At 36.3% G+C, this 13,319-nt stretch overlaps 1 protein-coding gene across 10 annotated transcripts in view; it reads left to right on the forward strand.

The window, feature by feature from the left end:
* The window catches only part of Vps13b (vacuolar protein sorting 13 homolog B), a 723,076-nt gene that overhangs the window by 169,031 nt on the left and 540,726 nt on the right, over positions 1 to 13,319 (forward strand). For all 10 annotated transcript variants that reach the window (XR_003849285.1, XM_029562766.1, XM_029562764.1 and 7 more), the window contains exon 18: positions 12,391 to 12,525. Coding sequence is in view for 9 of the 10 variants with exons in the window: in XM_029562766.1 (XP_029418626.1) it covers positions 12,391 to 12,525 (135 nt within the window). In the remaining variant the exon portion in view is untranslated. The remainder of the gene's footprint in view (positions 1 to 12,390; positions 12,526 to 13,319) is intronic.

Below are 13,319 nucleotides of genomic sequence, written 5' to 3' on the forward strand. Positions count from 1 at the left end.
AAAAAAGCAGGCATAGCAATTCTAATATCTGACAAAATAGACTTTAAAGCTAATCAGAAGAGACAAAGAGGTCCACTTCATTCTGTTCAAAGGAACAATCAATCAAGAAGATATTACAATCATGAACATATATTCACCAAACTCTGGTGCACCCAACTTCATAAAAACAGTACTAAAGGACTTTAAGACCCAGATTAATCCCAACTCATTAATAGCAGAGGACTTCAATACCCCACTGTTTCTATTAGATAGGTCAACAGGGCAACGAGTTAACTGAGAGACATTTGAATTCATCAATACCATATATTAAATGGACTTAACAGACATCTACCGAGTATTCCATGCAAGCACCAAAGGACATACTTTCTACTCAGCACCCCATGGAAGCTTCTCTGAAATCGACCATATACTGGGGCACAAAACAAACCTCAACAAATAGCTCAGCAAATACAAAAAGATTGAAATAATTCCATGTGTTCTATCAGACCACAATGCAATAAAGCTTACAATCAACACCCGAAGAAGCCAAAATCACCACATGAACACATGGAGATTAAACACACTCCTGAAAGATGAATGGTTCAAAAGAGAAATTAAGAAAGAAATAAAAGTATTCCTGGAATTAAATGAAAAGGACAATACAACACGACATAACCTCTGGGACACCCTGAAAGTGGTCTTTAGAGGGACGTTTATAGCACTAATTGCCTACGTCAAAAAATTGGAAAGAACACAAATAAATGACTGAACATTGCAACTCAACACACTTGAAAAGCAGCAGCAAACAAAACCCAAACCCAGCAGACAAGAAGAAATAACAAAAATCAGAGCATAAATCAATGAAATTGAAACAAAGAAAACAATACAAAGAGTCAACAATTCCAAGAGCTGGTTCTTTGAAAAGAAAAACAGGATTGACAGACCCCTAGCCTAGTTAACTGAAATCAAGAAAGAAAGAAAGAAAGAAAGAAAGAAAGAAAGAAAGAAAGAAAGAAAGAAAGAAAGAAAGAAAGAAAGAAAGAAAGAAAGAAAGAAAGAAAGAAAGAAAGAAAGAAAGAAAGAAAGAAAGAAAGAAAGAAGGAAGGAAGGAAGGAAGGAAGGAAGGGAAAGAAAGAAAAGAAAGAAAGGAAAGAAAGGAAAGAAAGAAAGGAGAAAGAAGGAAAGAAAGAGAACCTCCAAATCAACAAATTTAGAGATGAAAAGGGAAACATCACAACAGACACCAGAAAGATACAGAACATTATAAGAGAATACTTTAAAAACCTATATGCTACTGAAATTGAAAACCTCAAAGAAATGGATGGATATATAAAGGAATGGGAACCTCCCAAACTAAAGCAAGAGGAGATTAACAGCTTAAATGGACGCTAACACAAAATGAAAGTGAAACAATAATACAAAACCTCCTGAATAAAAAAAAGCCCAGGACCAATTGGATTTACAGCAGAATTCTGTCAGACATTTAAAGAAGATCTGCATCCAATACTACTTAATTTATTCAAAACAATAGAAATGGAGGGAGAACTTCCAAATTCCTTCTATGAAGCCAGCATCACTCTAATACCAAAGCCAGGTAAAGATACAACCAAAAAAGAAAACTATAGAACCATATCCTTAATGAACATCGATGCAAAATTCTCAACAAGATCCACTTATAACTGTTTCTCTCACTTGGTATCCTCTAATCTACTTTTTGTCTCTGTGGATTTCTTTTCTAAACAGGTGATATGAATAGAATCATAATATGTGGTTTCTTTCTCTCAATATAAATCTCTGGAGCAAGTGATTAAAAAAAAAAGAATATGATGTTGATGAACATTCTTGTGCAATCTTTTCTGTAGGCATAAATTTACATTTCTCTTCGGTATAACTTTGCCATAGTATATGTTTTAGTTTTTGATCAACTGCCAAATTGTTTTTTTTTTATGCCAATCATACCTGTTTTCATTTCCAGTCCCAATGCATAAGGGTTCCAAATCGCCCACATCCTCACCAAGAGTTACTGTTTCTTTTTCTGTTTTTTAGATTATAGCCACCCTTAGTGTGATGTGGTATACCACTATATTCTTCATTAATAGTTTTTTTCCTTTTACTTTCTTTCATCTCACTTTGAAATAAGGTTTTTGTAGACTTGCTTATAATAGAGTCATGGTTTTTGATCCAGTCTGCAGTCTTGCCTTCTAATTGAATATTTGTATCACTTGTAGTTGATGGTCTTAAGTTTGCTTTTTTTTCATGTCTGAACTCTTTGCATGTATACTCAGAATTAAAATTGTTAGGTCCTATGGTGGTTCCATTTTAATATTTTTAGGAACTACACCACTGTTTTCTTTGGAGAACTAGTTTACATTTCTAGCATTAATTCAAAGGGTTCCAGTTATGCCACATCCTTGACAATCCCTCCCCCCGTCCCCCATTTCTTAACATGTTACGGGTTATCCTGTGCTCAGTAGGCATTTGCATATTCTCTTTGTAGAAGTATTTATTGAAGTCCTGCCCCAGCCCCCATTTTTTATTCAGATAGGGTCTTGGTGTATATCCCTAGCTAGCCTGGAACTTACATGGTGACCAGGCTGACCATGAAGTTTAGACAGTTCTCTTGTCTCTGCCTTTGGAGTGCTGGGATTATAGATTTGAACCACCATGCCAGGACCTTTTTTATGTTTGAATCAGGTTGGTTGTTCTTGAGTTTTAGTAGTTCTCTATACATTTTACAATGTTTGTCATTTAACAGATATAAATATCTTCTCTGATTCTTTCCATCCATTTTCACTGCATCTTTAACTTGTGTTTTTTACATTCTTCTTAACTAAGTATGTATACTTTTGTATAATTATTGCTTTTTGCGATTTTTTTAAAAAAATGATGTGTATGTGTGCATGCAACGCATATGTGTTCAATGTCACTTGGAGACTAGGTAAGGACATTGGATCTCTTGCAGCTGGAGTTACAGGAGGATCTGAGCTGCCTGGCAAGGGTCCTGGGACCAAATTCATTTTCTGGTAGAGTAGCAAGTGCTCTTAACTGCTGACCATCTCTCTAGCCCCATAATTATTGTTGTAATGACTGCTTATTTCACAAAATTTTTGACTTTTAAGAGAGAAATTCCAAAATTCTTCCATTACTCCTATATCTCCAGGCCTAGATTGGCATACAGTGTTTCATGATAAATATTTACTGAATGTCTGAGTGAGTGAGTGAATGATTGAATGGATGATGTGTGAGTAAAAGTCAGTACTGTTCATGAATGGCCATCAGCAGGTGATCATGTTTAGGTGCAGAGAGAAACATTCTTTGAAAAATATTTAATTTTATTCTTTGAGAATTTCATACATGTATGCCTTGTTTTCATCATACTCCTTCCCCTTATTCCTCCCAGATCTACTCCCCAATCTCCACTCCCCCAACTTTGTGTCCTTCTTTTTTATAAAAATAACTCATGGAGTCTAATTTGTGTTGCTCATATACTCAGAGATGTGAGGCCATCAAATGGAGCATGTGCCAACCTACCAGGAGACACACCCTTAAAAATATTGGCTTTCCCTCCTGCAGAAGCCTTCAGTTTCTCATAGCTCTTCAGCTAGGCTTAGGGGTTTGTGTGCTCCTATTTCTTCCATGCTGGAATGTTCACTGGGTTGGTTTTGTGCATCACTGTTGCTTTGAGTTCAGTACAATCTCTACTCCTCCCCATCCTCTGGTTCTTAGAATCTTTCTACCTCCTGTTCAGTGGTGGTCCCTCAAATTTGGGTGTAGGATATGATACAGATGTTCCATTTGTGGCTGAGCACTCACAGGCACTTAGTCTTTACACTTTGAGCAGTTGTTAGTTTCTGCATCAACCACCATGTGCTGCACAAAGAAACTTACCTAATGAGGTCTAAGAACTATATTAATCTATTGATAAGATATGAATTTAGAGCACGGAAAAGCTTACATTTTAAAAAAAGTGTTTATTTTTATTTTATTGTATGAGTGTATTGCCTGCCTGTGTTTAAGTATACCCATGTAGTGCAATGCCCCTGGAGTACAGAAGAGGTTGTTGAATCCCTTGGAACTAGAGTTACAGATGGTTCTTAGCTTACAAGTGGGTACTGGGATACGAACCCGGGTCTTCTGCAAGAACAACCAGTGCTCTTAACTGCTGAGCCATCTCTCAGCCCCAAAACTTACATTCTTAAGCGATAGTTTAAAAAAAAAAAATCTTAGTGCTCATGTGGTGATGCACACCATTAATCCCAGCACTCAGGAGGCAGAGACAAGCAGATCTCTGTGTGATCAAGACCAACTTAGTCTGTGTAGCTAATTCCAGGGTAGCTGGGGCTACAGGGAACCCTGTCTCAAAAACAAACAAAAAAAAAAAACACATAACACAACACAACACACAAAACAAAACAAAACAAAACAGTCATAAACTAGTTGGCAGGATGTATGGTATCTGATCTAGGTACATCTTTTCATACTCTGCTACAATGATCCTGAATTTTGTCAAATGCCTGCCAGTGTTGCTGTTAGAAGATGTTAATCAGAGATAGTGATTTGTAGAATGATGTGGGTCAGTAAGTCATTGTAACAGTGAACAGACTGTAAATGCAAGTGAGCATGGAACAATGAAGACTGAATTTAGAAGACTGTTTTCTTTCTCATTCATATTTAAATTCACTTGCTTCATCTACTTACCATTGAGTTGCATTTTGGGAATCACTTTTTATTTAATGCTATTGGCCATAGTTAAATGGTTACAATTTGTATTTTGCTGAAAATGTTAAGTGAATTTTATCCACATTTTCACTTAGCCCTAAAATGTTACTATGTCTGCTTTTTGTCAATGTATATTTTTATTGAATTTTTGTGCATTTCATACAGTGTATCTTAATCATATTTAGACCCCCTCCCCTATCTGCACCCCCCCCCCCAAGCTCCCTCACTGGATATCATGGATTCTGTCATATCTTTTAAGGCCAGTTGGGTCAAGTTTGGTTTCCCAGATGTCCCTTGTTGTATGTTCATCCACGGAGCTTGGTCAGCCTATCTAGTGTCACTCCCTTATATATGCTTTTTGATTTTTAAAACAAAGTCACTGTCAACAACAAGAACAGAAAGCAACTTCTGCTTTTTTAAAATGTACTTTTTTGTCGTAAAACAAGGAGCTGGTTGCAGGCTTCATCACCCGCGGACAAGTAGAACGTGCTGGCATTCTTGATTGCATCTATTTTAATTGTTCTCACCTCATCAGCCTTCTTATTTGGGTTCTTCATCCTTATGTAATAAATCTTCCACTCATTTCACTTTCTCCTTTTGTTGCTTCCCCTCCCCCCACTTGAGACTGATGTGCTACCTACTGTGCTAACTAGGCACCTAAAGGTAATTATTTGAAAGCTCTTTGCTATTGTTAGAGTGATGTTCTTCAGTAACTCCCTAAAGTTCATATTCCTTCAGAGTATACTTTAGAATAATTTCCCTCTTTTGTCCTTCACAAATCTTTATTATAGGTATTCTCTTCCATGATTTTACTTTTTTTTGGGGGGTGGGGATCTATTTAGCATGAGTTCTGGATGCTTGAGTGTCCTGGATAACTTTTTGTTTTGTTTATATTATAATTTTGCATGTCTTATAATGAAAAGGGCAGTTTTCTTGGGCCTCTGTCTACTGCTTTTTAGAGGCAATTAGTTTTTCAGCTGATTCATAAGATATTTGCTGAAAATTCCTAAATAATATGATACTTTGCAGTTTTTTAACTGTGTTTAGTTATATACAAATCATTTCAGATTAAAATCAGGTGTCAGTAGGGCTACTTTTTGGAGTCTGCTTTTTCCAGCATTTAGAAGCTTTGGTTGATGGTCCCCTTCCCCATCTTCAAAGGCATCAATATAGACTTCTCTTATTATTTTTTTTTAACTTATGTCTCTTTCTTTGAATCTTCTTTTCTTCTTTCTTTGTCTTTAAGGATTTTTCACGTTACATTAGGTCTACCTGAATAATTTAAGATCGTCTCTCCACTGCAAAATCATTTAGGATCTTTAATTGTTCTTTCCTTTTTGTTTTAATAAAGATGATATTATTCTGCCTACTGCCAGGAATTTAGGTTTTGTGTCAATATCCACTGTCCTTTTTTCTCTTAAATCTATAGATATATTGTATCATAGTTTTTACTTAAATCTGTATTCAGTATGAACATATTAAAACTATATACGTATGTGTTACATGCATGCCACCATTGCATTTTTCCTTTTTAAAACAGAATTTGTTTGGCTAGTTTTGTTGTTGCTTCATTCGTGTTTTGTATGCTTATTTTTAATCAATTCCCTAAAATGAACAGAAATTTAAAGTGCATGCTTTAATTTTTGAGCCATTCTTTTAGTGTATTTTCCTCTTCTTTTAATCTCTATTTGTTCATCTTATGTATTCTGTCTCAATGACCCAATCTAAAGATGTACTGAAATTTCCTTTTGTCTTTGTGCAGGGATTCCTTTTCTCCTTTGTTATACCCTGTTTATTCAGACAGGTGTTTCCTTTCTTAATTCACACACTCTTTTCATTGGAGCATTATATTTGTCATAGGTTCAGCTGTCAACTCGACACAACACTGACACACTTGGAAAGAGAGAATCCCAATTGAGGAATTTCTTCCATAAGATTGGCCTGTGGACATGCCTGTGGAACATTTTCCTGATTGCTAATTGATGTAGGCAGTCCCAGGCCATCGTGTGTGGTATCCTCATTGAGCAAGTAGGCCTGGGCTTTATAGGAAAGGTAGTAGACCATGAGCCTAGAGAGCAAGCCAGTAAGAAACATTCCTCCATGGTCTCTGCTTCAGTTTCTGCCTTGAGTTCCTGCCTTGGCTTCCTTTTGTGGTGGGCTACACCTATAAGCCAAATAACCCTTTCCTCTCCTAAGCTGCTTTTGGTTAATGTTTTATCACAGCAACAAAGAAGCAAATTAGAACAATATTCTTTTCTTTCTCATTGTAGCATAGGAAGTAAACATTTTTTTTCCAGATTGGCCTGTCCAAATAAATCTTCATTTTTAAAATTTTACATTTTGTCCTAGTTTCATTTCTGTTGCTGCGAAAATACCATGAGCTAAAAGAAGTTTGGGAGAGAAAGATCACAGCCCATTATTGCAGGAAAATCAAGGCAGAAAATTGAAGCATCACATCCATGGTCAAGAGCGTAGAAATGGGGGCTGGAGAGATGGTTCAGCAATTAAGAGCACTGGCTGCTTTTCCAGAGGACCTGGTTCAATTCCCAGCACCCACATGATGGCTAACAACCATCCATAACAACAGTTCCAGGGGACTGGTGTCTTGTGGACATTGCATGGACTTACACACATATAGGCAAAACACTGCACATATAAAATAAAAGTAATAAAATATTTTTGAAAAAAGAGCAGAGAAATGAATGTACCAGTGTTGCTGCTTGCTTGCTGCTTGTGCTCATCTACCTTTCTCTGCTCTTAAATAGTCCAGGGCCCCACACCAGGTAATTGTGCTGCCCGTAGTGGGCTGGGTCTTTCTAAATCAACAATCAAGATAGTCCTCTATAATGCCCATGGGTCAGCCTCATCTAGATAGTTTTTCGTTAAGAGTCTCTTTCCAGGTGGTTCTGGGTTGAGTCAAGTTGACAATTCAGAGCACATCTTTATATCTGATTGATAACTTGACTCTGTATAGATTTTTAGGTTGGGACTTGTTTTCATATAGAATTTCAAAGCATTATTTTGGCAGTGGTGTTGAGATGCTTGATGCCATTTTAATTTTTTTAGCATTTGAATGTTGCCTTTTTTTTTTCTTATGTCTCTAGTGTTTGGTTGGTTTCTTGGTTGGTGTTATTTCAAAATGGTTTATGGTGCTTCTGTTTTAACACTGACTCCAGGTGGCATGTATTTATGTGTATGCATTTTTCATTTGTTCTGGATACATGACAGGCCTTTTTGATTTTCAATATTTGTTCTTCTGTTTTTGCCAGTATTCTTGAATTACCTCTTTGATTATTTTCTCCCCATCCCTATCAGTATTGGAGATTGAACCCAGGGCTCTATACATGATAAGCAAGAGCTCTACTAATGAGCTCTTGTTGTAGAGGTCCATCTTTTTAGCATGACAGTTTTCATCCTCATCAGAATAGCTGTGACTACTTGCAAGACCTACTCCTCTTTCATAAGACTGGGCTTGTTGACTTTTGATGTTCTCTCATAAAAGGAGGGGATGGGGAGGGTCATTTGATTCTCATCTGACATTCTGGCCTATCCTCCCACACCTCCTGGCCTTTTTAATGTAATTCTGCCTCAGTTGCATGCAGCCTAATGGTCTCAGGAGGTACTAGAGTATATAGACTGAGGAAGGTTAACAGGAATGGGGGCTCCATCTATACAATTATAGGAAAACCATCATTTTGTGCTCTGAGGAGGCCTGGATGCTTTTTGGTCACCCATACTGTTGTAAGTAAGCTCAGTAAACTCATTGACTTTCAAAGTTGGAATTTCTGGAAATCATGCTTTGGTTTGTCTGTTTTTGCCCTATGAGGAGGGGATAGATACTTGTTTATGCCTCCACAACAAAAGAGTTCCTACAGTAGCTATGCTGCCAGCTCTCATTTTTGTTTATTATTAAGACAGGATCTCACTGAACTGTTCTGGCTGGCCTTGAACTTGCCATCTTCCTGCTGTAGCCTCCTAAGTAGCTGGAATTGAAGGCCTGTATCATCAAGCCCAGCTTCCATTTTATTATTTTTTTATAGAAATTTCTAGAACATTTGGGTCTCAAGTACAGAATTTCTTATGCTTATTTATTAATTTTATTTTCATTTCTCTCACATTTTCAATCTGTTTGGATTTTTAAAATTATAGAATATTTCTTTAACTGTTTCCCAGTCTTTATTAAGGTGCATTAACATCTTAGTTTAAATTTCTAAGAACTGTGCATTCAGTTCTTGTAATATATATAGATATATGTATAATCTATATATACTATAGTCTTTGAGGATATGTTATTATTACTTGAAGCTTTCTTTAATGTAACAAAAACATTATTTATTCCAAGTTGCTTTTCTTTGTGTTTTTGTCTCTGCCTGTTACTATACTTATTTCTGTCTAGTATTTGATGATCTTTTGTATTGCAGAATGAAGCACTAATTACTAACTGGAACCCCTGGGCTGGAGTGGAGCTTGTTTAATGGTTATAGTGTCATGTAGAAAAATTGGACATAATTTATTTTTATTAGAGGATGATGGTTAGTTTCTCTGATTCCCCTTTCTTATCTGGCCAGTATGCCACAGAAGTCTTGTTAATCTCCTTTATACAGTATATAATCTTGTCAAAGTTCTAACAGAGTAAAAGAAGAGTTGATCTCATTACCAAGTGCATACTCTGTGAAGATATTTAGATTAATTTCCCATTTTTAGCAAGCACCCCTTTTCTTTGGTTATGTCTCTTCCTTCTGAATCCAGAATCCTTATTGGTCAGCTTCTCTAGTGAACTCTTTGGTATTCTGCGGAGATGAGTATGAGATGGTTCTTTCTTTAAAGGAAAGGGTCTGTGGTCATTAGATGCTTCTGCCTTGTCTTTTTATCTTCACTGACATCCCTGCCTTCTGAACTGACTGCTTTTTAAAAACTCTTTATTTTTCCATTCTTACTATAAACAAAATTCTTTCTGAGTTTCATTGCCCATAGGCACTTTACTGTAAGTCTACTTGTTGCTACTTGTTCATCAGATGTCTATCTTCTAAAATTTTGAAGACAGCTCTTGTGCTTTGAGAACTGTCCATCATTCAGGTCTTATGCTTATGCTTTTTTTTTTTTGGTAGAGTTAAATGAATAAATGGAGGCAAATAATGTAGTTTTGAGTCTTTAATATATTTTAAAATATTTTACTTCCATCATCACAAATAGATCATTTTCATTAGCTCCTTTTTCCATGCTGATGATATTAATAGTAGTAATCATTGCTTAATTATTGACTGCCAAGGGAAAGTCTTAGGGAAGCTAGAAGAATCAGGGTAGGCAAGAAAGTTGGTGTAAAAAATTAGGGTCAGTGTTGTACCACAGATGAAGAGCATATGGTAGGGGTGCTAGTTTATACAAAGGTACTATAACAAAAGAAATAGCAGTATTTTGTTTTGTGTTGTATTACAAAAATTTAAAGTCCATTCAATGGGAGGAAACTCAAGTATGGTACTGTAAACCTAGCCAAATACACATAGCTGGAAAGGTCATAGATCTTAGAGAAAACTCAAGGCTGTCACATCCCCAGACAAATGTAACTTCTTACTATGTGCAAAATACGGATCCTTAAATTCATAGACAAATGTCCCAGTTACCACCCATCAAAGAAGCCCCTTTTTCAAGAGACAGAGATAATTACAGAATCCTACAACTAGTTACACAGAGAGATTGTCTGTGACTTGCCCATGCCTAAGTGGCACATCTACGATGCAGACTCTACACCTAAGGCTTACAGAACTAATACAACAAGGGGGGAAGAGAACACTAATGCATCTTTCAACTCTAATTAATGAAGGTCCCTCATACAACGTAGGGCTTCAAGCCAAGGGTCACAAATGGCCACAATGCAGAAAATAGGAGTCTATAGAGTGTGGGTCCTTGGACAAGACTCCTGTATCAAAATGCACCCACCCAGGGCTCAGGGACCATTGTGAAAGAGGGAGTGGAAAGATTGTAAGAGCCAGGGAGGAGGGGTATGACCATATGGAAATAGTCCTATAGGCGCTTGGGGCTCTTCTCGTATGCACCTACAGCAATGGTGTCAGCATACACACACCCATGCAAACTTAATCAGACAAAAACGCAGCACAGAATTATGGAAATGAACAGCAGACCCCAATCTTAGTTGAACAATTATTGGCAGCTGATTACTGCTGGGTGAGGAAGAGCTTATCTCTTAAAAGGGAGGGGCTCTAGATAGGCCGACTGGACCCTAGTGAATGAACTTGCACCTAGGGACATCTGGGACACTAACTTTACATGATAGACCTTTGCACAAATGACAGAATGTATGAACTCCAGTGGGTGGGGCTATGGGGGGGTGCCAAAGGGGAAGGATGTATAAAAATGATTTTCTGTATGAAGTACACAAAAATTCAGTTAAAAAATTACAGACAGATTTATAATATTTTAAAATTATTTCATTGACAGCACAAGGAAAAGTTGTATTTCAGCAGTGCCTTTGGGACTCCTTCCATTCCTCCAGTGTACTATGACATCAATGGTTTTTAAATGTATATAAGAATACTTTGTATTTTTTCTTGTGTTTTTCTTCATTTTTTTAAATGAAGACTGAAAATTCATTTTTATGTATAATACAATGGTAAGAATTAAGTTCTCTGTAAATAGTAACTGACTACAGATCTCCCCCTCACACTGCAAAATTTAGTTAACACTTCTCATATATAATATCTTTTTGGTTTTTGGTTTTTGGCTTTTTTGCGATGTGGCCTCCCTGTATCCCCAGCTGGTCTGGAACTCGCTGTGTAGACTAGGCTGGCCTAGATCTCAAAGAGAGCCACCTGCCTCTGCCACCCAAGTGCTGGGATTAAAGGCATGTGCTACTGTGTTCAGCTTAATCTATAGTATCTTGATCTGTAAAATAAGAATAGTAATATCTGTATTATAATCCTTTGTGTGCATTTGTGTGTATAACATATGGTAAATCTTTAATAAACGTTAACTGATTAGAGGTGATCCCTCTCTCCTTTCTCTCTTCCTTATCAGAATTATGTTCTGTAGGCCTCTCTGCCTGTATAATCCTTACTTTCCTTTCATGACCCAAATCAAATTCTATTATTAAAATTAAGATTTTCCAACCACTTGATATGATAGGTTTTAAAACAATTAGTATGTAGTAGAAATATTAACATCTACTTTTTTAGTCACCTGATAAAAAACCCTTTTGCTTCCTTTTGCTTAAAATGATTGCATTTTAACTCACAGACATTCCTGAGCTGTTTTATTTCTATCTCCTCACTCTATCTGACCAAGAAATTTTCTTGACTCAGTTTTTCTATAAATGTCTCTGCCAAAATAAGTCAAACTTGTTTCAAAATGTAAAATTTATTGTACATTCTAAAACTATGTATGATTTTTTTAAACGTCCTCTGTGTTTTATGTAATGATTTATACATTTACTTTTATGTCTTGAACTTCACTAGTCAAGATCTGACTGCATGAGTATAATTATGAGAGTTTAACCTACTTATTTTAAAATCGCATCCTTTTACCTTTTAAATACTGAACTCTGAAACCTAACACAAATATTGTAAGAACATCTGAGGTAGATAATTAAAGTATAATTACGTTTAAATACCTTGGTGAAGGAGTATAAAAATTATTTAAATTCAATCAGCTAGTACATTTGCAGTTTTCTTTTATTAGGTGTGAAATCTAAGAATCCCCTGCCAACTCTTGAGGGCTCAATCCAGAATGTTGAATTGAAGTACTGCAGCACATCATTGGTCAAATGTGCCTCTGGGACCATGGGATCAATAAAAATTTGTGCCAAAGCCCCAGGTATGTGCAGCTGGACCGTGTAAAACTTTATTGCCTGTGTAGGAGAATTGGCCTTGCAGTTTACAAGGAGTGTTACTGAAACAAGAATTTACTCATTGTTCCTATGAATCAGAGGTTTTAATTTTTACATTTTTACCTAAAAATTTTAATAGTACAAAGAAGATACTGAATTTAACCAATTATTTTTATTTAAGGAAAAGAATTTGAATACTTTAATAGTTATGAAATAACAAAATTAAAAGAATATTTATTTCTAAACTTTTGGAGGAGCTGTGAGTTGTATAGGATTATTAAATGTTGAATCTAAATGATAGCATAATAGGTTTAAACATAAAATTTTAATGCTTCAAGATAAAACTGAGGTTGTTATTGTCTTCACCTTTTTTAGGGGGTGGGTTTTCCTATATCCCAAGTTGGCCTGGAACTCACTTTGGAGACCAGGCTGGCTTCTGATCTCACAGATAGTCTGCCTCTGCCTCCCAAGTGCTGAGATTAAAGGCATGTGACATCATGCCCAACTGTCTTCACCTTTCTTACAATGTTTTATTTCATAATGTTTTTCTTTTTTTTTTTCAGTGTCTATTTTTTTTAATTAAAAAAAATTTTTTTTACAATTAAAGTTACAGTTTTAAATATGTAAATATACCCATGATGCATAATGTTCACAGAAGCCGGAAGATGGTTTCGGATCCCCTGACACTGGAGTTACAGACAGTTGTGAGCAGCCACGTGGGTTCTGGAAACTGAACCTGGGTCTTCTGCAAGAGCAGTCAGTGCTCTTAACCTCTGAGCCA

The sequence above is a fragment of the Nannospalax galili genome, unplaced genomic scaffold (assembly GCF_000622305.1).
Source record: "Nannospalax galili isolate Female #2095 unplaced genomic scaffold, S.galili_v1.0 scaffold334, whole genome shotgun sequence".
Taxonomy (NCBI): Eukaryota; Metazoa; Chordata; class Mammalia; order Rodentia; family Spalacidae; genus Nannospalax; species Nannospalax galili.